Genomic DNA, 24,361 nt, shown 5'->3' with positions numbered 1-24,361 from the left:
GAGACAGGCCTATAAAGGTCAAGCGTTCCATGGAACAAACAAAACTATATAAGGAATTAACATTGTGGGGTGGTGAAAATTCATTCTTTCAACAAATAAGCGCTCCATATGCCAAGCACTGAGATAGGTACCTTAGGATCATGGAGGAAGCACCTCCTTAAATACAAACCCAAACAAATGAAGGTTTTAAAGTGGATTTCATGCCACTTCTCAACAATAGACACAGACTAAAAAAATGGACTATTGATACTAGTACATTTATGAATTGCAAAATTATGCTGAGTGAAAGAAGCCAGACAAAAAGTACATCTTTATTTTATGCCATTTATATAAAATTCTAGAAAGTGCAAACTAATCTATAGTGACAGCAGATCAGTGGTTGGGAGGGGCCAGAAAGAATTACAAAGGGGCACAAGTAAACATTTAGAGGGTGATGCATATGTTCACTCTCTTGATTGATTATGGTGATAGCACATATGTATAGTTAAGGTTGAAACTTAATGAATTGTACATGTTAAATATTGTATGTCAAAATACCTAAATAAAACTTTTTTTAAAGTTTATTTATTTTTGAGAGAGAGAGAGCGCAAGTGGAGGAGGGACAGAGAGAGAGAAGGAGGCAGAGAATCCCAAGCAGGCTCTGCACTGTCATTGTGGAGCCTGACATGGGGCTCGAACCCACAAAACCCTGTGATCATGACCTGAGCTGAAACCAAGACTTGGATGGTTAACTGGCTGAGCCACCCAAGGCCCCATAAATAAAACTGTTTTTGTGTGTATTTTTGTTGTTGTTGTTTTTTATTTTTATTTTTGAGAGAGACAGAGAGAGACAGAGAGAAAAGAGCACACATGAGCAGGGATGAGGAGCAGAGGGAGAATCTCAAGCAGGCTCCACACTCAGGGAGGAGCCCAACGCAGGACTCAATCTCATGACCCTGGGATCATGACCTGAGCAGAAATCAAGAGTTGGATGCTCAATCGACTGAGCCACCTAGGAGCCCCTGTTTTTAGTTCTTATTTATTTATTTATTTATTTAGTAATCTCTGCACTCAACATGGGGCTCAAACTCACTCACAACCCTGAGATCGAGAGTCCCGTGCTCTTCTGACTGAGCCAGCTAGATGCCCCTGTGTGAGTGGTTTTTTGTTTGTTTGTTTTAATTTGGGAGTAAAAAAGGAGGGAGGGAGGGAGAGGGAGAGAGAAAGACAATGAATTCTAGGGACTCTTGCAAATCTTACTTGCTCAAGGACATCAGACAGTGTGCAATTGTAATATCTTTTTTCAGTACCTTGCTGCAGTTTTGATTGCCAAGATGGTCTATGGGCTAAATGTTGTAGTCTTATGTAGAACTTGCCTATACAGTCCTTCACTTCAGCTGGGCCAGTGTCCTCTTGAACCCAGAAAGCAGCTTGGACTCCCTGTCTCTTCCTATGCTTGCTGGGATATTCCTCCATTCTAAATGATCTGAATTTTCTCTCCTTTTAGGCCCAGTTAAGATAAGATTGATTTCATAGTCCTTACTATCCATTCCTGCAGAAAGAGTTCTGTACCTTCTTTTAAGTTTCTCTAGTATTTATAACCTTTAAACATTTTTTTAAGTTTATTTATATTGAGAGAGTGTGTACTCACATGAGCAGAGAAGGAGGGAGAGAGAGAATCCCAAGCAGGCTCCATGCTATCAGCACAGAGCCCGACATGGGGCTCGATCTCACAAACTAAGATCATGACCTGAGCCGAAATCAAGAGTTGGACACTGAGCTGACTGAGCCACCCAGGCAACCCTAAGATTTTTTATTTTTAAGTAATCTCTACACCCAACTCAAACTTAGAACCCTGAGATCAAGAGTCACATACTCTACTGACTGAGCCAGCTAGGTGCCCCTCTAGTATTTATAATTTGCTTTTAGTATGTATTTGCTTCTAGTATTTATTATTTGCTTTTCGTGTGCATGTCTTATCTTCTCAACTAGATTATGAATTTCAGGGCAGGGACTGGGTCATATTTATCTATGGGTCTCTCTCAAGACACTTAATATGTGCTCAATAAGTGTCAATTTTAAAATACCTCACTTTGATAGTCTTTCCAAAGCACTTTTCAGCCATTATCTCATTTGATCATTACATCAACACTACGAGATTGGAGGAGCTAGAAATATGTTATTTCCTCCTTGTGACAAATAAGGAACCTGAAGCCCAAGGTCACAGAGAGAGAGAGAGAGAGAGAGAGAGAGAGAGAGAGAGCTGGAACAGATAATTACATATGAAGGTTTGAGCCAATTCAAGGTTTCCCATGGCTCTCCCCCTCGTTCCCCTCTACGCTATCTGAAGACAGGCCTCTTCACCCTTCACCTTTGCATTCCCCAAGTCCTTTAGAGCTGTTTAGCCAAAGCTTTGTAGTACCAGATTATAAAACTTGACAAATACGAGACATGAAATTTCAGTAGATTTCTGATCAGCTCTGAGTCACCAAAGCATGCTTGCTATTTTGTTCCAAGTGTCGTTTGTTAGGGACATTATGCCTGATATTTAATGATGCTGCACCACAGAGCTGAGGAAGCATAAATGATTTTTAAAAGCCGTAGAAAATGACAGCACTTTAATATTAAGCACGAAAGGTGGCAGCTGACAAGATGACCAGGGATATAAAATTTCTGCACTGGATCACACTATTCCTCTATGTATTGCCAGTAGAACTCTCTGGTTGGTACTAAAGGAAAATATGAAACTCTCTACCACCCTGCACACCTAACCAAGATTCCTGCCCCACCATCCCAGACTACCAGCTTCTTTGATGCAAGAGATTTGAGAAACTTGGTGTAATTTACTTAGCATCAAATATTATTTTAAAAATAATTCACTTAATGATTACGTTCCAGTCAACTTTGAAAAGAGGGTGGGAGTGAGTGGTGTTTAAGACAGAGAGAGGTAGGGGAACCCCCTTGACAGAAGTAATGATCTTGGGTTAAAGTCTGCAGGCAGCCTCAGGTCAAGCCCAGTGAGAAAGTCAGTCGTCCCCTCCCTCCCATCCAGCCTCCTGCTGGGACCCCTCATTGGCTGAAAGTAGGGCATTTGGAAACCCTGAAGTATTTACAGGCAGTCCTTACTGGTCTATATAGGTGTCAAAAAGCAGAATGTGCATCTGGGGGGCAAATGGAAGATATCTAGCTCATTGGTCTAGAGATGGGCCCGTGACCCAGTCTGGTCAATGAGACATATGGGAAAGTCTGCTGTGTACTTTGGGAAAGATTTTCTTCCCTGACTGTTGCAGGAAGAAGGCTCCTCCCCTTCCTGCCTGCTTGGGTTGCTGTTGAATTGGATGTACTTCTTGGATTTCTGCAGCTACCCTGTAACCATAAGGAAAATGCAAAAAAACATGACCAACAGAGTTACTAAGAAGCCTTGGGATCTCCAGCTCCAGACTTATTATTAAGCAAACTATACAAGTCCCTATAGTTTAAAAAAGAAGGAGAGAAGGTGAAAGGGAGGGAGGGGGGAGAGGGAGAGAGCTAGCCTGAGAGAGCGAGGTGAATGAAGGATGAGAGATAATGAAGTTAGAGGAGACTGGGGGAGGAAATTAGATTGGAAGCTGACCCAGGGGGCAGCGCCAGAGTGAAGAGACTGGCAGGCTTAGTGTGGGCGGCAGGTGTAAGGTTCAGAGGGCCATTGGGTCCGATTTAGACTCTGTGAGCTGCGACCATGAACAAGTCACTTAACTTCTCGGCGCCTTAGTTTTCCCCTCTGTAAAATGGGTATGATAGTGCCTCTCTCGTAGGATGCCCTAAGAACTGACGTAAGAACTAAATGAGGAACCCGCAAGGCAAGTAAAGCCTATTGACATAGTTCTTGACTCATTGTAGGCCCTCGATAAATGTTAGCAATCATTACCATTTTCTCTACATTTGCCCTCAACAAAGGGGACGCCCTCAGAAAAAGGGGCAAAGAGGCCTTCCCATCCCGCACTCCAAAAGCCGAAAAGCCGGGCTCGCAGATGGTTGAGGACTGAGGGCGCGCGCTCGACGAGGGGCGGGGCCTGCAGTTCCCGCTTCAGGCGGGGCACCGCCCCTCCTCCCTCCCACGGGGCCGCTGTGCACTATCGGCCTTTTCCCCCTCTCCCCCGAAGTTCCTGCTCAGTCCACCCGGGCCTAGCTTCCCCCAACCCCAGTGCAGGCCCGAGTGAGAGGTTCCGGAGCCCGGGTGCGGGCGGGATTCCGGCGTGGACGCTGCGGGCCATCCCGCCCCAGGCTGCTCCGCACTGCCTCGGGAGCTTCAGCTGCCCCATGGTGTGCAGGTTTGCCTCTGAGGGTCCGAGGGCGGCGCGGCGGGGAGGAGGAGTGCTGGGAGGGTCAGTCCGGCCAGCCCCCGGCCTCCGGCTCGGCCGCCCTCGCCCTTGGGAATCCTTGGCTGCCCAGACGGAAGGGAAGTAGGCGCCGGAGAGCCCTCTCCGCATTTTGATTCATCTCGGGCCCTGTAAGGGTCACATCTTGTGAAAATACCTGTAAAATCAATTTAACGTTCAGTGCAGCGTGTAAAGACAGCTCTAAGAATTTAAAAGACGCCTGAGTCAGAACATTTAAATGCTTGGGTCCCTGTAGCAGCGTTTTAACACGTCTGAGTGCAGAGGGTGGAGAATCGAGTCTGATTGTCGCCTTCGTTCACGCCCTGTAACATTTTAAAAGGGTAAAGAAAAGCACCCTAAGAAAACCCCAGTGGGCAGTTCCCCTAGGGAGGGAAGAACAGCTGACTTTTTTGAAATTTGGATTGGTCCTCATTTCCGTCTGCGAAATTTGCCTGCAGAACTTAGATCAACAGAATTGTTAAAACACTGAGTTTAACTAGTGGCTTTTGTTAACGAGTTGTGTTATTAGTTCTTGATGTCTCATCCAAGGCAGGATTTATTATCTCTTTTGCAGGCGAAGAAAGTTTGGCACCAAAAAGCGTTTCCCTTAACTTCACACAGCAGCGACGGCTAAGCTGCAAATGAAGTCCTAGCATCTGGACTCCTCATCTGTGTTCCTCTCTAGACCATGTTACAAAATAAATGAGTAGTAGGGGCGCCTGGGTGGCTCAGTCATTAAGCATCCAACTCTTGATCTTGGCTCAGGTCATGATCTCGTGGGTGGTGGGATGGAGCCACTGCCCCACCAAGGGCTCTGCGGTGACAGCATGGAGCCTGCTTGGGATTCCTTCTCTCCTCTCTCTGCCCTTCCCTGCTCTTGTTCCATCACTCTCTCTCTCTCTCTCTCAAAATAAATAAGTAAACTTAATAATAAATGAGTAGTTACTTTGATGCTACTCATAAAACAAGGGAGTAAACCAAATGTTCTGTGAACATCAAATGTTAAATCCTAATAACCTTCAATGTCTTCTTTGGGAGGCTCAGCTGCCCTTTGGAGTTTAATACCTTACAGAGAGGACGGGGTGGAGCAAAAAAATGGAAGATAAGGTCAAGGGAAAAATTTTGTCTTGAGTCCAAACTGTGCCCACCTTTACTGCCCCTTTGTGTTGATGTCATCCTTTTCAGTGTACTCCATGTTCTGGCAAAACACCCCACAGCCCACAGCCCAGCCTTAGCTGTATTAACTACACCTTTGCATTGCTCTTTTGGCGCCGACCTCCCTGTCAGTCTTCTTGTCATGCTCTTTCCTCCAGGTGCTCTTTACTAACGCAGCTATGTGAAAACCAATGGTGGTTGTTCAATATGGAATGATTTGTCATTCCTGAAGGATGATTCTAAAGTTAATGATCAAAAATTACCAACAGATCTTAGATGAAAGGACAAGTTAAAGAAGTACAAGGAACTATTGTGGAATTTGAAAGTGGAGTTATTTGACTAGGGAAAAAAAGCAGACATTGACTCCCCACCCTCCCTTCCCCCAACTCACTCATCACTGGCAAGTAGCAACTCCGTTTTAACTTAGACATAATGGTGAGGGGAGGGGAGCATCGTCCTGTTCAGTGAATTGGAAAATTTTCTTTCCAAAGAAGGCTCCTTTTTAGAAGGCTTGGAACAAGTGGAAACATTTATGTGCTTAGAATGCAAATTGTTTTGCCACTTAGAAGTCTGTCTATAAAACTTGCAAGAGCTTGGGACCCATGATGTGCAGTATAGTCCCTCCCTGTAAGAGGCATCCCTGAAGTTCCTCCCCAGCTCGTAGACAACAGAAACTTGAACCCATGGTAGTTTTCTCTGGAGCAGCAACCCAGTTTATTCACTTTGTGTTTTCTTTCACTCAGTTCCACAGATAAGAATTTCAAGAAAATCAGATGGCATCCGGGGATTTCTGCTCACCTGGAGAAGGAATGGAAATACTCCAACAAGGTAAGGGCTGCCATTTGAAGGAGGTTTGATGACTTCTCCAGAGAGATCTTATCCAGGTTCTTGCTTTCTATAATAAAAAGGATTTATAAAGTTCACCAGTATGGTTTCTCACATAAAAGCCTAAGTTTCTGGGGGAAACTAGAGAATAAATGAAGATTCTTAAATATTCTCTTATTGGAAAACATATTACACTGGCTCCTATCAAGTGTCTGCTCCTGCAGTGGACTAAAAACTCATGCTGCTCTGATGCTGTGTTAGCAGGCATAACCTGAATGTAAGGCTGGCCAAGAAACTCTGTGAAGGCTTCCTTCCTACCTGCATCTTGAATTTTCTCATATCTTGTACTTTAAAATCTCAGATGCTTCCATATCGTCTCGTATCTTGAATTCTTTCCATATCACACCCTTTCTATATCTTGAATCCTTCAAGAACTTGAATCTTCTACATTTTGACCATTTCCATGTTGATCCTTCAGTGCCTGAGGGGAGAAAAAGGAGATTTCTTATTCTTCAAAAGGACTTTCTAAGGGTCCAAAGAATGAAAGTTTGATTGTTTGGTAAGTAGGAGTAAAACAGAAGACCCCAGCAGAAAATGTGTGAGAAAAGAGATAGAAAGGCCAGTGGGGTGCCTGGGTGGTTCAGTCGGTTGAGCGTCTGACTTCAGCTCAGGCATGATCTTGTGGTCTGTGAGCCCGAGCCCCGCGTCGAGCTCTGTGTTGACCACTCAGAGCCTGGAGCCTGCTTTGGATTCTGTGTCTCCCTCTCTCTCTGCCCCTCTGCCACTTGTGCTCTGTCTCTTTCAAAAAGTAAATAAACATAAATTTTTAATTTTTTTTAACGTTTATTTATTATTGAGAGATGGAGAGACACAGAGCATGGGGAGGGGTAGAGAGAGGGGGAGACACAGAATCTGAAGCAGGCTCTAGGCTCTGAGCTGTCAGCACAGAGCCCGACACGGGGCTCGAACTCACAAACTGCGAGATCATGACCGGAGCCGCAGTTGGTCGCTTAACCAACTGAACCACCCAGGAGCCCCAATAAATGTAAATTTTTAAAGAAAGCCCCTTGAACCTATGGAATAACCAGAGGATCCCAGTTTCCTGCACTTTTTCTCATACATGTGCTGCTCTGAATCCACGTGGGTTACTCAACTCTGTTTACAATAAGAATTCCATTAAGTTTTTCACTTATCCCTAAGAATATACCTTTTCTCAGTCTTGCTTATGTGACTAGAGATCACATCCAAAGGAACTTTACATGTTTTTTTTTCCCCTTCCTCAAGAATTCTAGTTATTCAGTGTGAATGAGGTATTTGGGGTACTGTGGTGATCCCTACTAAGAGGTCCCTTATTCCTGACTCTATTTGTGTAATATTTTCCAACTGTACTTCCATTTTCTAAGCTCTTAGTTTTATTATCTCATTATTATTTTTTTAAGTTTATTTGTTTTGAGAGAGAGAGAGAGAGAGAGAATGCACTCAGGGAAGGGGCAGAGAAAGAGGAGGAGAGAGAGAGAGAATCCCAAGCAGACTCCGCATAGTCAGCACAGAGCCCTATGCAGGATTCAAACTCACAAACTGTGAGATCATGACCTGAGCCAAAATCGGTCACTTAACTGACTGAGCCACCCAGGCACCCCAAATCTCTTAGTTTTATTAGAGACTCATTCCCTAATCTTTGATCAATATCTTTGTATATGTTATAAATACTTGTTACTTTGAGTGTTGCCTCTAGTTTATTTGTGGGGTTTTTTTTGTTTGTTTTTTTTTTAAACATTTCATTAGGGGCGCCTGGGTTAAGTTAAGTGGCCAGCTTCGGCTCAGGTCATGATCACACGGCCTGTGAGTTCAAGCCCTGTATCGGGCGGGCTCTGCATTGACAGCTGGAGCCTGCTTTGGATTCTGTGTCTCCCTCTCTCTCTGCCCCACCCCTTGCATTCTGTCTCTCTCTCTCTCAAAAATAAATAAACATTGACATTTTTTAAAATAAATAAAAATAAATAAACATTTCATTAGATTTAGAAAACTCCCCTACCAAAAACCTTTTTGAAAGTGTTAAGCTAAGAGTTATTCTCAATTATATATAATACCATCCTTGCTTTTTTTTTGTCTCTATGGGGACATCCCACGAAGTGTGCAGCAAACAGCTTCCTCCTTGTAACCTGAGTGAAAAGGACCTGTTACAAAACCCACACTTCAGCAAGCTGCTGCTGAGTCTCGCACAACACGTAGACGAGAGTGGCTTAAGCCTCACCCTGGCAAAGGAGCAGGCTCAGGTAAGAGCTCTTGGGGGAGGGATGATAGGAGGAAGGGAAAATCTTCCAAGACAGAGAAGTTCCTACCTGGGATTTTTTTGGTTTTCTAGGCATGGAAGGAAGTTCGACTGCATAAAACAACATGGTTGAGGTCTGAGATTTTACAGAGAGTCATTCAAGAGCTGCTTGTGGACTACTATGTGAAGACACAAGACACAAATTTAACTTCTGAGGACAAAAAGGTGAAGCAGGAGAGACACAGTAGGCATTGGTTACCACCTGCAGGAATGACTAGGCCAACTATGGCTTCGCCTGATTGTATGATCTAGGGGAAATAGGAGCTTTGAGTAATGGTTATCAAAAAAGAACTGGACAGGGGGCACCTGGCTGGCTTGGGGGGTAGAGCATGCCTCTCTTGATCTCAGGGTTGTGAGTTTGAGCCCCATGTTGGGTGTAGAGATTACTTAAAAATAAAACCTTAACAAAAAAAAGGAAAGAAAGAAATGGACCGTAGTTATGGGGGAAGAGGTGGGTGTGTTGTTAGGGTTTTGAAAAGGAAGACTGACAGGAGAAAGCGCTGGCAGCTGAAGGGGATAACGTGTTTGAGGACTTTAAAAATGTGTGAAGAACTGGTATATGAGGATGGAGGAGGTGGAGTGGGAGAAATTTTATAGTAACCTCTTTTTGTTTTTTATTCTCTTTCAGTTTCACGAGACCCTTGAACAGCGGCTACTCGTGACTGAACTGACGGGGCTGTTAGGGCCCAGCCGGGAGAAGGAAATGCCTCCGCTGCTAGGGCTGGAGAAAGCCGACCTTCTGGAGCTCATGCCCCCCTCAGAGGTTGGGAGTGGGCAGATACGGGGACCAAAGAAGTGAAATGGTTTAATTTCTCCCATATACTTAAACGTGGTCTCGTTACACTTTATTGTTTTTTCAAAAATGATACGCGTTAATTTCATGGGGGGGGCCAAACTCTAATAAATAAGAGATAGATATGTTACACAGAAGAGAGTAAAAGCTGAAATACTACATCTAGAAATAATTACAGTGTTTTATATATAACTTGACATAAACGGTATTATAGCCTCCATGCTTGTATAGTGAATATAATCAGTTTTCACTGAATATATTTTGGACTTTTTTTCGAGTCAATAAATAAACATAAATAAACCGATAGTTCCTAAAGCACTCCAAGCACAGTGCCAGGCACGTAGTTTGTGCTCAGCGTTCTTAGTATAGCATCAATTTAAATCACTGGTAGGATTCCATTGTGTGGGGGCACCTGGCAGGCTCAGTTGGTAGAGCACATGACTCTTGATCTCCGGGTGGTGAGTTTGAGCCCTAGGATGGGGGGGGTGGAGATTACACTAAAAAACCTAAAAAAAACCAAAAGGATTCCATTGTATGAATGTAGCACAGTTTGCTCAACGTTAGTGATCGATACGGTTGTTTCTACATTTTGCTGTTAGAAACCACACTGATAGGAACATGCTAGTTCATAGGTGTGTTTGCCTTTGTATGATTATTTCCCGGAGTATTAGTACTTGAGGTGGGATCAATGGGTCAAGAGGATATACACATTAAACATTGGTGCATATTGCCAGCTCCCCACTTTTTCATCAGCATGGGCTCTTGACCATCATTTTATCCTTTGCAAATTTGGTAGGCTAAAAGTGAATCTCCTTGATGTCTCTTGAGGCATTTTCTCTGGTTATCACTGAGATACTTATCATCCTGTGCTCATCGGCTGGATCTTCCTAGTTCTAACGGTCTATTTGCATCTCCTTTCTCATTCCTGCGGATGTAGGATTTTGTGTGGATGAGAGCTCGGCTCCCGCTGGAAGTAGAGGAGCAGCTCAAGAAGAAATGTTTCACCCTGCTGTGCTACCATGACCCCAATTCAGGTGAGTGCTGGCACTCTGTTCTGTCCACAGCTGACCTTCCAGTCTCTTGGTCTGCTCTTCCGAGAATAACTTGTTGAATTATAGATTTGCGACAGAAGCTAGGAAGCACTGGAGAGGCTTCTTTCCTTGCTGGTAGAATACAAGCAAGGAATTGTGTGAAAACCAAGTGGGAGTGTCCTCTTGCTACAGGGAAGGATGAATTCATTCTCAGGAGAATCGGAATGGAATAGGGAGGAAAGTTCAAGCTAATAGGTGTTCTCCTTATCTTATTTATTTGACTTAAGAATTAAGGGCCAAATCTGGAATTAAAGGTAAGAGCGAGGGGCACATGGCTGGCTCAGATGGAAGAGCATGTGACTCTTGATCTCTAGGTTGTGAGGCCAAGCCCCACGTTGGGTGTAGAGATTACTTAAATAAATAAAATTTTAAAATAAAAAATAAAGGTAAGAGGAAAGAGAACTTAATTATGAGAAGTGGGCCATTTTAACAGGACGTCAGAAGAAAACCTGAAGAGAGAATTTGTAGAGCTAGATAAGGGATAAGGCACTGAAAAATGGCCTCAGAAGGGCAGTAGCAGTTAGGGTTTTCCTGTCTAGTCCTCTGTTTCTTTGCCCAGATTCAGACAGTGAAACCTTGAAGGCGGCAAAGGTGTGGAAACTGGCAGAGATCCTGGTGGGTGAGAAGCAGCAATGCCAGGATGCCAAGAGCCAGCAGCAGGAGCAGATGGTGCTGCTGGAGAAGAAGAGTGCCACCTACTCCCAGGTTTGTCAGGGCAGTGGGATAGCCACTCCCCCTTTTATCCTGGCCCCAGGGGCACTTTGGGGGAAGCCAAGAATTTTTTTTTTCTAATGTTTATTTATTTTTGAGAGAGAGACAAAGCGTGAGCAGGGGCGGGGCAGAGAGAGAAAAAGACAGAATCCAAAGCAGGCTCCAGGCTCCAAGCTGCCAGCACAGAGCCTGATGGTGGGGCTCGAACTTATGAACTGTGAGATCATGACCTGAGCCAACGTTGATGCTTAGCCGACTGAGCCACCCGGGTGCCCTGAGGAAGACAAGGATTTCTGATCTGCCTTCTTTACTACTGACTTTGATTTTGCCCTCTTCTTCCTGCCTCCTGGGGGCTCAGGTGCTTCTCCGCTGCCTAGCCTTGCTGCAGAGGCTTCTTCAAGAGCACCGGCTTAAGACTCAGTCTGAGCTGGACCGCATCAATGCTCAGTACCTAGAGATCAAGTGCAGTGCCATGATCCTTAAGCTGAGGTGAGCTTTGACCCCTGTGGGTCCAAGGAACTCTGTCTCACACACCACCCCCTTCAATCGTCACCCTCATCTGTCTTTCCTCTCCACCATGCCTAGCACCTTGTGGGTATTAGCCTTTGGATTACCCATAAGCATTCACCATTCCTGAGTCTTATTTTTAAAGCCTTCTGAAATAGGTGCTTTCCTGTGAGATGAGATACATTGCTCAGGAACTCAGAGTGACCTTGCTTGTCCTGTCACTGCTTAGCCCACACCTTGACCATAGGCAGGTACTCTCTGTTGTGTTCATAACTTTGCTGTTGTCAGGGATCATCAGGCTGATATTTCTTTCTTCCCTTTGTCAGGATGGAGGAGCTAAAGATCTTGTCTGACACTTACACTACTGAGAAAGTGGAAGTTCATCGTCTCATTAGGTAAGAACTCCCGGGGTTCCTGGGTGGCTCAGTCGGTTAAGCATCCGACTTCCGCTCAGGTCATGATCTCATGGTTCCTGAGTTCGAGCCCCACGTCGGGCTCTGTGCTGACAGCTCAGAGCCTGGAGCCTGCTTCGGATTCTGTCTCCCTCTCTGCCCTTCCCCTGCTGACACTCTGTCTCTCTCTCTCTCTCTCTCTCTCTCTCACTCTCTCAAAAATAAAATAAACATTAAAAAAATTTTTGAAAAAAAAAAGGTAAGAACTCGTGAGGACAGGGTGCAGTTACTCAGAGCTAGTCCTGTGTTCTCCACACCTATTCATTTTAACGTGGTCACATTCTTGTCTACTTTCTTTCTTTTTTTAAAAAATTTATTAATTTATATTCAAGTTAGTTAACATACAGTAGTATTGGTTTCAGGAGTAGAATCCACTGATTCATGACTTACATACAACACCCAGTGCTCATCCCAGTAAGTGCCCTCCTTAATGCCCATCCCCCATTTAGCCCATCCCCCCACCCACCTCCCCTCCAGCAACCCTCAGTTTGTTCTCTATATTTAAGAGTCTCTTATGGTTTGCCTCCCTTCTGTTTTTCTTATTTTTCCTTCTTTTCCCCTATGTTCATCTGTTTTGTTTCTTAAATTGCACATATGAGTGAAATCATATGACATTTGTCTTTCTCTGACTTATTTTGCTTAGCATAATACACTCTAGTTCCATTCACTTTGTTGCAGATGGCAAGATTTCATTCTTTTTGATTGCTGAGTAATATTACACTGTATATAGGGGCGCCTGGGTGGCTCAGTTGGTTGGGTGACCAACTTCAGCTTAGGTCGTCATCTCCATGGTCCATGGGCTCGAGCCCCATGTCAGGCTCTGTGCTGACAGCTCAGGGCCTGGAGCCTGCTTCAGATTCTGGGTCTCCCTCTCTCTCTTCTCCTACCCCCCTTGTGTTCTATCAAAAATAAATAAACATTAAAAATTTTTTTTAAAATTACACTATATATATATATATATACACACACCACATCTTCTTTATCCATTCATCTGTCGATGGACATTTGGGCTCTTTCCATACTTTGGCTATTGTTGATAGCGCTGCTGTAAACATTGGGGTGCATGTACCTGTTTCAATCAGCATTTTTTTATCTTTTGGATAATCTTGTCTACTTTCTGAGGAGCCAGATCCTTATATTGTATCTTCTGTTCCCCGGGTGTGTAGGGACCGTTTGGAGGGGGCCATCTGCCTACAAGAGCAGGACATGGAGAAGTCCCGACAGGTCCTGAGCACCTATGAGGTCCTTGGGGAGGAGTTTGACAGGCTGGTAAAAGAGTACACTCAACTCAAGCAGGCAACTGAGAACAAGCGCTGGGCCCTCCAAGAGTTTAACAAGGCCTGCCGCTGAGCGCTGGCTGGTGGGGGTCTGGAGGTGGACTTCTGCTCCGGTGCTGCCTCCCCCTCCTCCTGCCAAAAGGACCACCTCCACCTGAGGCCCACCTTCACTCCGGGAGTGTGGGGACACTTGCTTGAAGCCCTGCAATGGTTTAGGCCCCGTCCTGGTTTTTCTTCCTTGTTTACAGTGACTGAGTCTCTTCTGGGAAATGTAACAGATTTATATAATTTTATGTGCAACTATTTGTCAGTGTCAGCCCTATAGGATATTTGATTACCTCCTGAATAAAGTGATGATGCTTCCTTTGGGCAAGGATGAAAAAAGAATATGAAAGGTGGGTAAGGAGGAGAACTGAGTGGATCCAGACAGACCGATGGATAATGCCTCTGCCAGCAGTGGGAGGCAGGAGTGCAGCCTGCCCACCTGGAGCCTTAGAGGCTTCATTCTTGGAGAGCAGACATGGATTACATCTGGCCTTGCTCTTGAAGAACTGTAATATCCAGAGGAGTGCTCGATGCCAAGGCGGGGTGGGGGGGGAGGGGGAACTATTCCGTCACCAAAGCTCTCAGTGGGGCAGTCCTGATAAAGCAGCAGGGCACCCAGCTCTGTTACTGGAAGGGACACCAGCCCCTTGGATTCCTGGTTCCCTCTGGTGTGGTTTGAGCGTTACCTTTTCCTCTGAAAGCAGAGAGTGGGAAGAGATCACCCTGAGGGACCAAGTTTCACAGTCCACTTATTTTAGAGCAAGGCAGGGCCCTGATTGGCATCACAGTCGGGGACTGAGAACAGAAGCAGAAGACCTCCACCCTTATTTAGAAGAGCCTACCTAGCTTCTCAAACTTCTTTCAAGGGAGGCTGTCTTGAGGCATTCTGCTACAATGAATAACGATGGTCTTGGATTGCTTTATAGGAAAGACTAAGGTCTTTGACATAATTTTATTTTTTTTTAAGTTTATTTATTTTGAGAGAGAGAGTGTGAGTGGGGGAGGGCCAGACAGAGGGAGAGAAAATCCCAGAGAGCCAGAGAGAGAGAGAATCTACACTGTCAATGTAGAGCTGGGGCTGGAACCCACAAGCCCTGATATCATGACCTGAACCAAAATCAAGAGCTGGATGCTCAACTGACTGAGCCACCCAGGTGCCCTGACATAATTTTAACTTTTTTTTTTTAGCTTTTTTCTGTAAATGGTACTTATTGTTAAGGAAAATTAACAAATCACAAACCAATTAATGGAAAAAGTCAGAAATAATCAATATTGCTTAGTTCTATAGTGTTCTTTTCCCCAACATTTTTGGGGTAAAGTTTCAAACTTACAGAAAAATATAAAAGAATAATACAATAAGCACCAGTATAATCTCAACAACCTAGATTCAACAACTGCTAACATTTTGATTTCCTCTGTTTCTTTTCTCTCCTTCCTCCCTCTCTCTCTAAATAGATTGATAAATATTTGGTTATATGGACTTTTTTTTTCTAGAACCATTTTATAGTAAATTACAGATGTGATATTTCATTTCTTAAATACTTAAGCAGGTAACTCCTAAAAATAGGGGCACTCCTCTGTATAACTAATAAAATTATTATACCTAAAAGTTAGTAACTTTGTAATAACTCTTATCCAGGTCATATTAAAATTTCCCTAATATGTTTTCCTGGTCTAGGGTCCAATAAAGGCCCAGGCATTACATTTGGATATTAGGTTTCTTTAATCTCTCTCTCTCTCTCTCTTTTTTTTTTTTAATGTTTACTTATTTTTGAGAGCAAGAGACAGAGAGAGAGTGCAAGCAGGGGAGGGGCAGAGAGAGGGAGAAAGAGAATCCCAAGCAGGCTCCACACTTACTGCAGAGCCCGATGTGGGGCTCAACCTCATTAACCAACTGAACCACCCAGGCGCCCCTTTAATCTCTTTTAAAATAAACCATTTCTCCTACCTTTTTTTTTTTTCTTTTTAAGTAGAAATTAATTTTTTGAAAAATCCTGGCTGGTTACTTTGTAGAATGTCCCGTTGTCTATTTCCTGCAGTAGTTAACTTGCACCTTGCCTGTTCTGTCCAATATAGTAGCCACTAGCCACATACAGGTATTTAAATTCAAATTTAAGTTAATTAGGATGACATAAAATTTCAGTAGGTTGGTGGTTACTGTATTGGATGGTACAAATATACAACATTTCTATCATTCTAGGAAGTTTTAGGGGCACCAGACTTGTTCAGTCAGTGGAACAGTAGGGGGGACTCTTGATCTTGGATTGTGAGTTCAAGACCCACGTTGGAAGGCAGCTATGCTCACCACTATGCTACCAACGCTAGACCCATGTTGGGAGTATAGATTACTTAATAAATGTTTAAATTTTTTTTTAATTTTTTAAATGTGGAGCTCGAACTCAAACTGAGATTGTGACCTGAACTGAAGTTAGACACCCAACTACTGAGCCACCCCAGTCCCAATAAATAAAAGTTTTTAAAAATATAAAGAAGCTATTGGGGTGCCGAGGTGGCTCAGTCGGTTAAGTGTTCGACTCTTGATTTCTGCCCAGGTCATGATCTCATGGTGTGAAATAGAGCCCTGTGTTGGGCTCTGCACTGATTGTGGAGCTGGCTTGGGATTTCCTTTCCCCTCTCTCTGCCCCTCCCCCACTCCCCATTTGTTCTCTCTCTCAAAATAAATAAACATTAACAAAAAATACAAATGCTGTTTAGAAAAAAGTTCTATTGGACAGTGCTATAAGCCTATATTTCCTGTAAACTGGAAGTAGGTCTACAGCCTTTTTTAGATTCAGGGTAAACATTTTTGCAAAGAATACTTAATAGATGACATAATGTACTTCACATTATATCACCCTGGAGCCATATCAGGTTAGAGTGTGTCACTATTAATTATCCTGGGTTGGGGATGCCTGGGTGGCTCAGTCGGTCATGATCTCACAAGTTCGAGAGTTTGAGCCCTGCCTGGGGCTCTGTGCTGACAGCTCAGAGCCTGGAGCCTGCTTCAGATTCTGTCTCCCTCTCTCTCTGCCCCTCACCCCCTCACATTCTGTCTCTTTCCCTCTCTCTCAAAAATAAACATTAAAAAAAAATTTTTTTTTTAAAGATTTAAATTATGCTGAGTTGGATTGCTTGGTTAAGGTGGTAACTGCTGATGTCTCTAAAATATAGAAGTACATTTTCCCTTTGTAATTAGTAGCATCTGGAGATGACATCAAAAGTCTCAAAATAGTTTTTCCTGATATTTATTATGGCATTTAGCATTTCCTTAGTTAGGTACTCATCTTAAACCATACTAGGTTTTGGTATTTGAAATAATGATAAAAAAAAATGGACTCTGTCTTAGTGTCTACAACTTATAGACAATAGTGGACACATAAAAACTGTCTAAGAATATGGGGCGGCTGGGTAGTTCAGTCAGTTAAGCATCCAACTTCAGCTCAGGTCATGATCTCCCAGTTTGTGGGCTTAAGCCCCGCATCAGGCTCTGTGCTGACAGCTCAGGGCCTGGAGCCTGCTTCAGATTCTGTGTCTCCCTCTCTCTCTCTCTGCCCTCCCCCCCGCTCAAAAATGAATAAACGTTAAAAAATGAATTTAAAAGACAGTCTAAGAATATAAAGTAACAGGAAGTGCAAATGAGTATGGTTGAAAAACCAAGAGAAGTGAATCAGGGATTATAAGGTAGAGCCTTAGTAGGGAAAACAGATTTGGTTCAGGATTTGTAGAGGTGAGTCTGGGATGGCATTGTGCAAAAAGTGACAAAGACAGAGAAAGGGGAAGCGACGGTAAGTGAAAGCACAGGGTGAGAAATGAGTAAATCGCACACCAAGGAAAGCTTTCATCTTAAATGACCAAAATTTGAAAAGAATATCCCCTGGCGTCAGTCAAGTTTCTGGAGAGCTGAGGTTTGAGAAGTGACTACCTGAGAAAACAAAATGGCTTCCAAGGCTGTGGTTCCCAGCCCTGGTTCCCTAAATGACAGGGAGCTGGACAGCTAGTTGTTCCTCGTGTTTCCCAAAACCTAAATAAAACTGAACATTTGCTAGCAACAGTGCTGCCCAACTATATAAAAAACATTGGCTTAAAAGCAAAACAAATGTGCTTTGTAAAAAAATTCAAGCAGAAATATATAAAAGTAAAAGGTTTAACATGTGCACATGCGTGTACATACACACACGGCCCATTATGCCAATTCACTACCCCAGAATAACTAGACTGATTTGGTGAATATAATGCCAGAGCAGAGCTTTTTCTAAACATTTGCAAATGTATGCACAGAAATATTAGCTCATATCGTTGGGGGTATGGCTGTATCATGATTTCACCATTCCCTTTATGATAGATATTCAGATTGTTCCCAGTTTGCCCTATTACACAATGCTTAATTGACTATCATTGCATTTGTTTCTTGCTCAAGTGCCTTTAAAGCATTTTTGGTATAGAAAATCAATATATTAATTCTAGTAATTTCATGAAAAAATAAACTAATTACTGAGCTTATGAATATAGTTTGGTAGAAAAAGTATCTCCAGACTGTTCCATGGAGGTGGGAGAAGGGACATAAAGGGTGTTCGGTGCTGCCCAAAGGGGACACTACAGCAGTTTGTCTTGGTCCTCATTCTTCGCAGTGAGTGGAGATAGCAGGTTCGCAGGATGAGCCGTTGGCTAGTGTGGACTAGGTGGGAAGGGGATTGGAGGAGGGCCAGCAGAGGGGGTGGGTGACAGTGAGAGCTGAAGGTTAACATCTTGGACTTCAGTTGCCCTCGCTGCCCCTCACGCATTTCAGAAAAGATTTACATTTACTGCCTTTCCTTCATTCTTTTGCAGGCATATCTTTCTTCACTTGTCTTTTACTACATCTGATCAAGAACTAAGTCTTGCTGATTCTTCCTCAATAATAAGAAACAAAGTATATCACCTCCAGAGCTCAGGATAGGATTGTTCTTTTTTTTTTCGTTTAATAATTATTTATTTTTGAGAGAGAGAGAGAATGAGAACGCACAAGTCGGGGGTGGGTAGACAGAAAGGGAGACACAGAATCCGAAGCAGGTTTCAGGCTCTCAACTGTCAGCACAGAGCTGAATGCAGGGCTTGAACTCACGGACCACAAGATCATGACCTGATCGGAAGTCGGATGCTTAATCGACTGAGCCACCCAGGCGCCCCTAGGATTGTTCTCCTTAAGGAAACTCTGGGGCTCTTGGACAAACTAAACCTGTTCCCTCAAGGTTCTCTATGAAGGGTGACTATCCAGGTCTCTGGGGCAGCCACCCTGCATTTTCCCTCAGCCACCACAAAGAGGAAATACAGTGCCCCCTTAGAGCCCAGTCTGATGATCCCCAAAGGAGAAAGGAATCCCTGACATCCACCCCCCTCTGTGGGGCCCCTCACCCTGTGAACAGTCCCTCCGCATTACCCATCTTGAAGGACCTGAGCTAGGTTTTGTTAAAGGAACTGGTAGGTCAGGGTGCCTGTGTGGTTCTGTCAGTTGAGCATCTGACTTCAGCTCAGGTTATGATCTCACAAGTTTGAGAGTTTGAGCCCTGCCTGGGGCTCTGTGCTGACAGCTCAGAGCCTGGAGCCTTGGATTCTGTGTCTCCCTGTCTCTGCCTATCTCCCACTTGTGCTCTGTCTCTCTCTCTCTCAAATAAATGTTAAAAAAAAATTATATGTTACTAAAAAAAGGAATTGATAGGTCTTTTCATATCTTAAGACAGTGAAAATGTAAGAGGCAAATGATAATGGACAAGATTAGCAATCTGTAGAAATAATTTACCAAAAAAAGTGGTATGTCGTCGATGGGGTATCTGGGTGACTCAGTTGGTTAAGCCTTAGACTCTTGATTTCGGCTCAGATCATGATCTCACGATTTGCGAGTTTGAACCCCTCATTGGGCTAAGTGCTGACAGCCTGCTTGGGATTCTCCCTCTGTCTGTCTCCCCCCCCCCCAAATAAATAAATAAACTTAAAAAAAAAAAAAGTAAAAATGGTATGTATTTGAGTGGCTGAGGTCTAGCCTAAGTGGCTTTCCTAGTCTCAGAAAAATACAGTGAAATTTAGAGACACTTAAATGTACCAAGCCTGGCTGAAGAAAGAATGTATAATGAAAAGTAAACAATTAGCCCAGAGTTTACAAAAGGGTTATCCAAAGAGCAAGGTCAGGGCTCTCCCAAGTAACGGAACCTATGATTATATGATTATATTATATTATTATGTATGTTATATTATTATATTTATTATATTATATTAATTAGATAAAAAGATTTATTTTAAGGAATTGGCTCATGTGATTGTGGGGCTGGCAATTCTGAAATTTATAGTGCAGGCTGTAGGCAGGAGACTCTGGCAGAAGTGATGCTCCTGTCTTGAGGCAGAATTTCTTCTTCAGCGGGAAACCTCAGTTTTTGCTCTAAAGGCCTTAAACTGGGGTGCCTGGTTGGCTCAGTCAGTTGAGCATACAACTCTTGGTTTCAGCTCAGGTCATGATCCCAGGATTGTGGGACTGAGTCCCACATCAGGCTCTGTGCTGCACTGAGAGCCTGCTTGAGATTCTCTCTCTCTCTCTCTCTCTCTCTCTCTCTCTCTCTCTCTGTTAAAATAAATAAAATTTAAAGAAAAGTCTTCCAGGAGCACCTGCGTTGCTCAGTTGGTTAAGTGTCCGACTTCAGCTTAGGTCATGATCTCACAGTTCATGAGTTTGAGCCCCACATTGGCCTCTCTGCCGTCATCACAGAGCCCACTTTGGATCTTCTGTCCCCCTTTCTCTCTGCCCTCCTCTACTCATTCTCTCTCAATAAATAAATAAACTTTAAAAATGTCTTCCATATAATATAAACACATTTATTACAGGAAATTTGGAAAATACCATTTTTTCCCCACATATCAAAGTCATTCTGTGTATACAGTTTGTAATCTGTGTCACAGAATAGCATATCATTGAGTGGTCCTCCATGCTATTAAATTTTCTCTGGCAACATTGATTTTAATGGCTGCTTAAGATTTCATTGCATGGATGATTTATTTAACCATACCCCTATAGGATATCCAAGTTGTTGTTTTACATTCTTTGTAATCATAAAAAAAAATGCTACACTAAGCATTTCTCTTAATTAATCTTTGTCCTAGTTTGGAAAGATTGTCTAGGATAGTAGGATAGCTTTCTAGAAGGAAAATTATAGATGATATATCTTAAGGTTAAGATCGAAGGCTCTAGAGTCTGTTGACCTGAGTTTGTACCCCATCTAAACTCTTTCTTAGAGGGGCAGCTCATTTAATCTTTCTAAGACTGAAAAAATAATATTTCCTACCTCACAGCGTTCTTATAAATGTGGAATGCTTTTCATAGAACCTGACACAAAAGAAGGGCTCAGTAATTGTTAGCTGTTTTTATTATTACAAATAAAATCATTTTTAATCACAAACATGTACACACATACAAGTGGTCTGTTTCTGGACTATTGGTTTAGCTCTTTTATTCTCTCTATTCTTATACCAACTGCACGTTGTGTCTCTTTATTTATTTATATATTGCTTATTTCATAAAGGGGTTTAAGGTAAAGGGCTAAAACTATAGAATAAATTCTTTCTTCACTCTCCTCTTTTTTAAAATTTTCTTTGCTTTTCTTGTCTGATTTTTATACAGATGAACAGTGGAATCATTTTGTCAAGTAACAAAATATTCCATTAGAATTGTGATTGAATGTTGTAAAAGTGAGAAATTAATTTTGTAAGAATTGACATCTTTATGAGATTCATTTTTTGTAAGAACACGGCTGTCTCCTTTTTTTTCTCTTTCATTGTATCAGCAAAACTTTGTAGTTTTCTTCTTTTTTTAATGTTTATTTATTTATTTTGAGAGAGAGAGTGTGTGCAAGCAGGGGAGGGGCAGAGAGAGGAGAGAGAATTCCAAGCAGGCTCCACGCTGTCAGTGCAGAGCCTGACGTGGGGCTTGATCTCATGAACCTGAACTGAAATCAAGAGTTGGATGCTTAACCAACTGAGCCACTCAGGTGCCCCTATTGTTTTCTTTATAGAAGTTCCTCACATTTTTCAGTAAGGTTACAACTAAGTATTTTATAGCAGTGTTATTGTTACCACTGTGAATGGGGAAAATACTAATCACGATTTTTTTAAAAATTTTTTTAACATTTATTTATTTTTGAGACAGAGAGAGAGCATGAACAGGGGAGGGTCAGAGAAAGAGGGAGACACAGAATCCAAAACAGGCTCCAGGCTCTGGGCTGTCAGCACAGAGCCCAACGTGGGGCTCAAACCCACGGACCACGAGATCATGACCTGAGCCAAAGTCGGACGCTTAACCGACTGAGCCACCCAGGTGCCCCCAATCACGATATTGAAGGCTTACTATGTGCAGGAAAGTGTGTTGCTATTTTAATTAATTTAAACTGAACGAATCATCAGGGTGCCTGGGTGGCTCAGTCAGTTGAGCACTGACCCTTGATTTCGGCTCAGGTCATGATCTCATGGTTCTTGAGTTGGAGCCCTGAGTCATTGGGCTTTGTCAGCACAGAGCCTTGCTTAGGATTTCTCTCTCCCTCTCTCTCTCTCTCTGCCCCTCCCCTGCTTGCTCTGTCTCAGAATAAATAAACATTTAAACTTAACTAATTCTCAATAGATAAAAATTGTTATTTACATTCCCATCTTATGGATGAGGAAACTGAGGCCAGAGATGTTTATGCTCACGTGGCTAGTAAATGGAAGAACAGAACTTTAATCTCTTTCCATCTGGCTCCATAGTCCTGTCTTTTTTTATATATATAAAGATTTTATTATTTTTTTTAATTTTAATGCTTATTTAGTTTTGAGAGAGAGAGAGAAGAAGCACAAGTGGGGGGGTGGGGTGCAAAGAGGGAAACACAGAATCAAAAGCAGGCTCCAGGCTCTCAGCTGTCAGCATAGAGCCTGACGCAGGGCTTCAACCCATGAACTGTGAGATCATGACCGCTAAAGTCAGATGCTTCACTAACTGAGCCACCTAGGTACTCCCAAAATTTTATTTTTAAGTAATCTCTGTAACCACGGTGGGTCTTGAACTCACAATCCCACAAAAGTCATACGCTCCACTGACTGAGCCAGCCAGGCACCTCTTCACAGTCCATAATCTTAACTATCATGTTTTTGGGATATTTTTATTAATTGTGTCTTCTAACTGGTTATTCTCAGCATTTAAAAGGCTACAGGAGGGAGGGAGACACAGAATCCAAAGCAGGCTCCAGTCTCTGAGCTGTCAGCACAAAGCCAGACGCCGGACTTGAACTCACAGACCGCAACCGCAAGATCATGACCTGAGCTGAAGTCAGACACTTAACCAACTGAGCCACCCAGGTGCCCCCTCCCCTTTTTTTTCCAGTTCTCATCATTTTAAAATAGATTCTTATGGATTTTATATGTATACAATTATATCATCTGCAAACAGTGATAAATTTGCTTCTCTCTTTCCAAAAGCTATAACCCCATTTTCAAATTTCCAGCCTATTTTATTTGATTTTTCAGAATAATATTAAATAACACAGTGATGAAAGTAGACATTCTTTTTTTTACATAAACTGTTGACTTCATATATATAAATACATGTGTTTATATATGAAGAATATTAACACTATTAGGAGTGTTTACAGAAAATGGAATTTATTTGCCACGTTCTCTTTGGTGACTATTAAAAATGATCAAATTTTTTTTGTTTGGTTTATTTTGACCTTTTATATAAATAAATTTCCTAATGCCTAATCTTGTCTTAAATCCTGAGATTAAGCTCTAATTGGTTGTGGTATATAATTATTATATTAATATACTGTTGACCTTTATGTATTAATCTTAAATATTTTTTATTTTTACATTTATGTGCAGCATAAGTGAGATTTGTCTATAGGGTTTTTTTGAGGGGGTGCTATTTCTGACAGGTTTTGATATTAGGTATATTCTGGCTTCGTAAACAAATTGGGTAGTTTTCCATCTTTTTCTATGTTCCAGAACAGTTTCTACTTTCTATTCATTTTGACAGATAAACACTGTATAATAGAGATGACAAGTAAGAGAATGCAAATCGGCACAGATTATTTTGCCTCAGTAACTCCGCCACTTTTGTAGCTGCAGGACAGCCTTGATTGTACAGGCGCAATTTGGAGCAGTAGGAGGGTCAAACGGTCCATTATTTTGGTGTTGAAGAGTGTAGCTGGCTGGGCAGGCACAGAGGTGAGTGAAGGGGTCCTGGGGAGGGAGGCAAGTGCTGAGGGAGGAGCTGAGCACCAGAGATGAAAGGAGCATTTACAATGGGCTGGAGGTGTTTAAACAAGGTCACAAAAACAGGATCAAGTAGAAGAACTGGGCCTGAAGGTGAGGAATGCCAGGCAGGGTTAGGGATGGTGTGGAAGGGTGGGGGTGGGGGTGGGAGGTAAGGAGAGAATTATCTGGGAGAGGATACTGTTTCCTTTCCAGAGGAGTTTCCAGTGCTTTGCCTGTTGGTCACTGGCTCCTGTTGGGAGAAAATAATATTGTATCTGCCCCACTGTCCTACCATCTCCCTACCCTCATCTCAGCAAAGGCTTGGATCTGGAGGCCTTCTATCAGTGACTTACATGTTTCTGAGCACATGAGTTCAGCATGGAGGGCAGGGCAGAGGGAGTCAGAACAGAAGACAGACTTTGCCAGCTCTGACTTTATGCTTAGGGCCAAGTCCTTGACAAAGTTCTCTGTTTCTTTTTCACTCCTTGCCTTCTGCTTCTCTCTGGTTCATATAGATAGACCCATAGTATTTGCTGTATTTTTTTTTAAGTCACAGGTAAGTGCTGTAGGAAAGACTGGGAACAACATGGTATG

The 24,361-nt window shown here is 42.8% G+C and overlaps 1 protein-coding gene across 4 annotated transcripts; it reads left to right on the top strand.

Annotated features, from left to right (window-relative positions):
• Window positions 1–4,083: 4,083 nt before the first annotated feature.
• HAUS4 (HAUS augmin like complex subunit 4) lies at window positions 4,084–22,738 on the top strand. 4 transcript variants are annotated; one of them, XM_015544678.2, is made up of 10 exons: window positions 4,084–4,289; window positions 6,236–6,320; window positions 8,451–8,593; window positions 8,683–8,814; window positions 9,278–9,412; window positions 10,380–10,476; window positions 11,093–11,238; window positions 11,603–11,733; window positions 12,078–12,146; window positions 22,709–22,738. In XM_015544678.2, the coding sequence occupies exons 2-10, from the start codon at window positions 6,266–6,268 to the stop codon at window positions 22,713–22,715; spliced, it is 915 nt and encodes a 304-aa protein (XP_015400164.1). In that variant the 5' UTR covers window positions 4,084–4,289; window positions 6,236–6,265; the 3' UTR covers window positions 22,716–22,738. The 4 variants fall into 4 exon arrangements, with proteins under 4 accessions (XP_015400164.1, XP_007098025.1, XP_015400161.1 ...); XM_007097963.3 differs by lacking the exon at window positions 22,709–22,738 and adding an exon at window positions 13,370–13,848 and having other exon boundaries at window positions 4,085–4,281; XM_015544675.2 differs by lacking the exon at window positions 22,709–22,738 and adding an exon at window positions 13,370–13,848 and having other exon boundaries at window positions 4,085–4,289.
• Window positions 22,739–24,361: the final 1,623 nt, after the last annotated feature.

This window comes from Panthera tigris, chromosome B3 (assembly GCF_018350195.1).
Source record: "Panthera tigris isolate Pti1 chromosome B3, P.tigris_Pti1_mat1.1, whole genome shotgun sequence".
NCBI classification, from domain to species: Eukaryota; Metazoa; Chordata; class Mammalia; order Carnivora; family Felidae; genus Panthera; species Panthera tigris.
Note: the sequence above shows the minus strand (reverse complement) of the source record. Positions and strands in the feature narration are given on the sequence as shown.

Coding starts and splice junctions, on each gene's coding strand:
- HAUS4 (XM_007097963.3), top strand. CDS start 6,266: ATGGCATCCGGGGATTTCTGCTCACCTGGAGAAGGAATGGAAATACTC. Junction 8,594..8,682: donor TGGCAAAGGAGCAGGCTCAG/GTAAGAGCTCTT, acceptor TTGGTTTTCTAG/GCATGGAAGGAAGTTCGACT. Junction 11,734..12,077: donor GCCATGATCCTTAAGCTGAG/GTGAGCTTTGAC, acceptor TCCCTTTGTCAG/GATGGAGGAGCTAAAGATCT.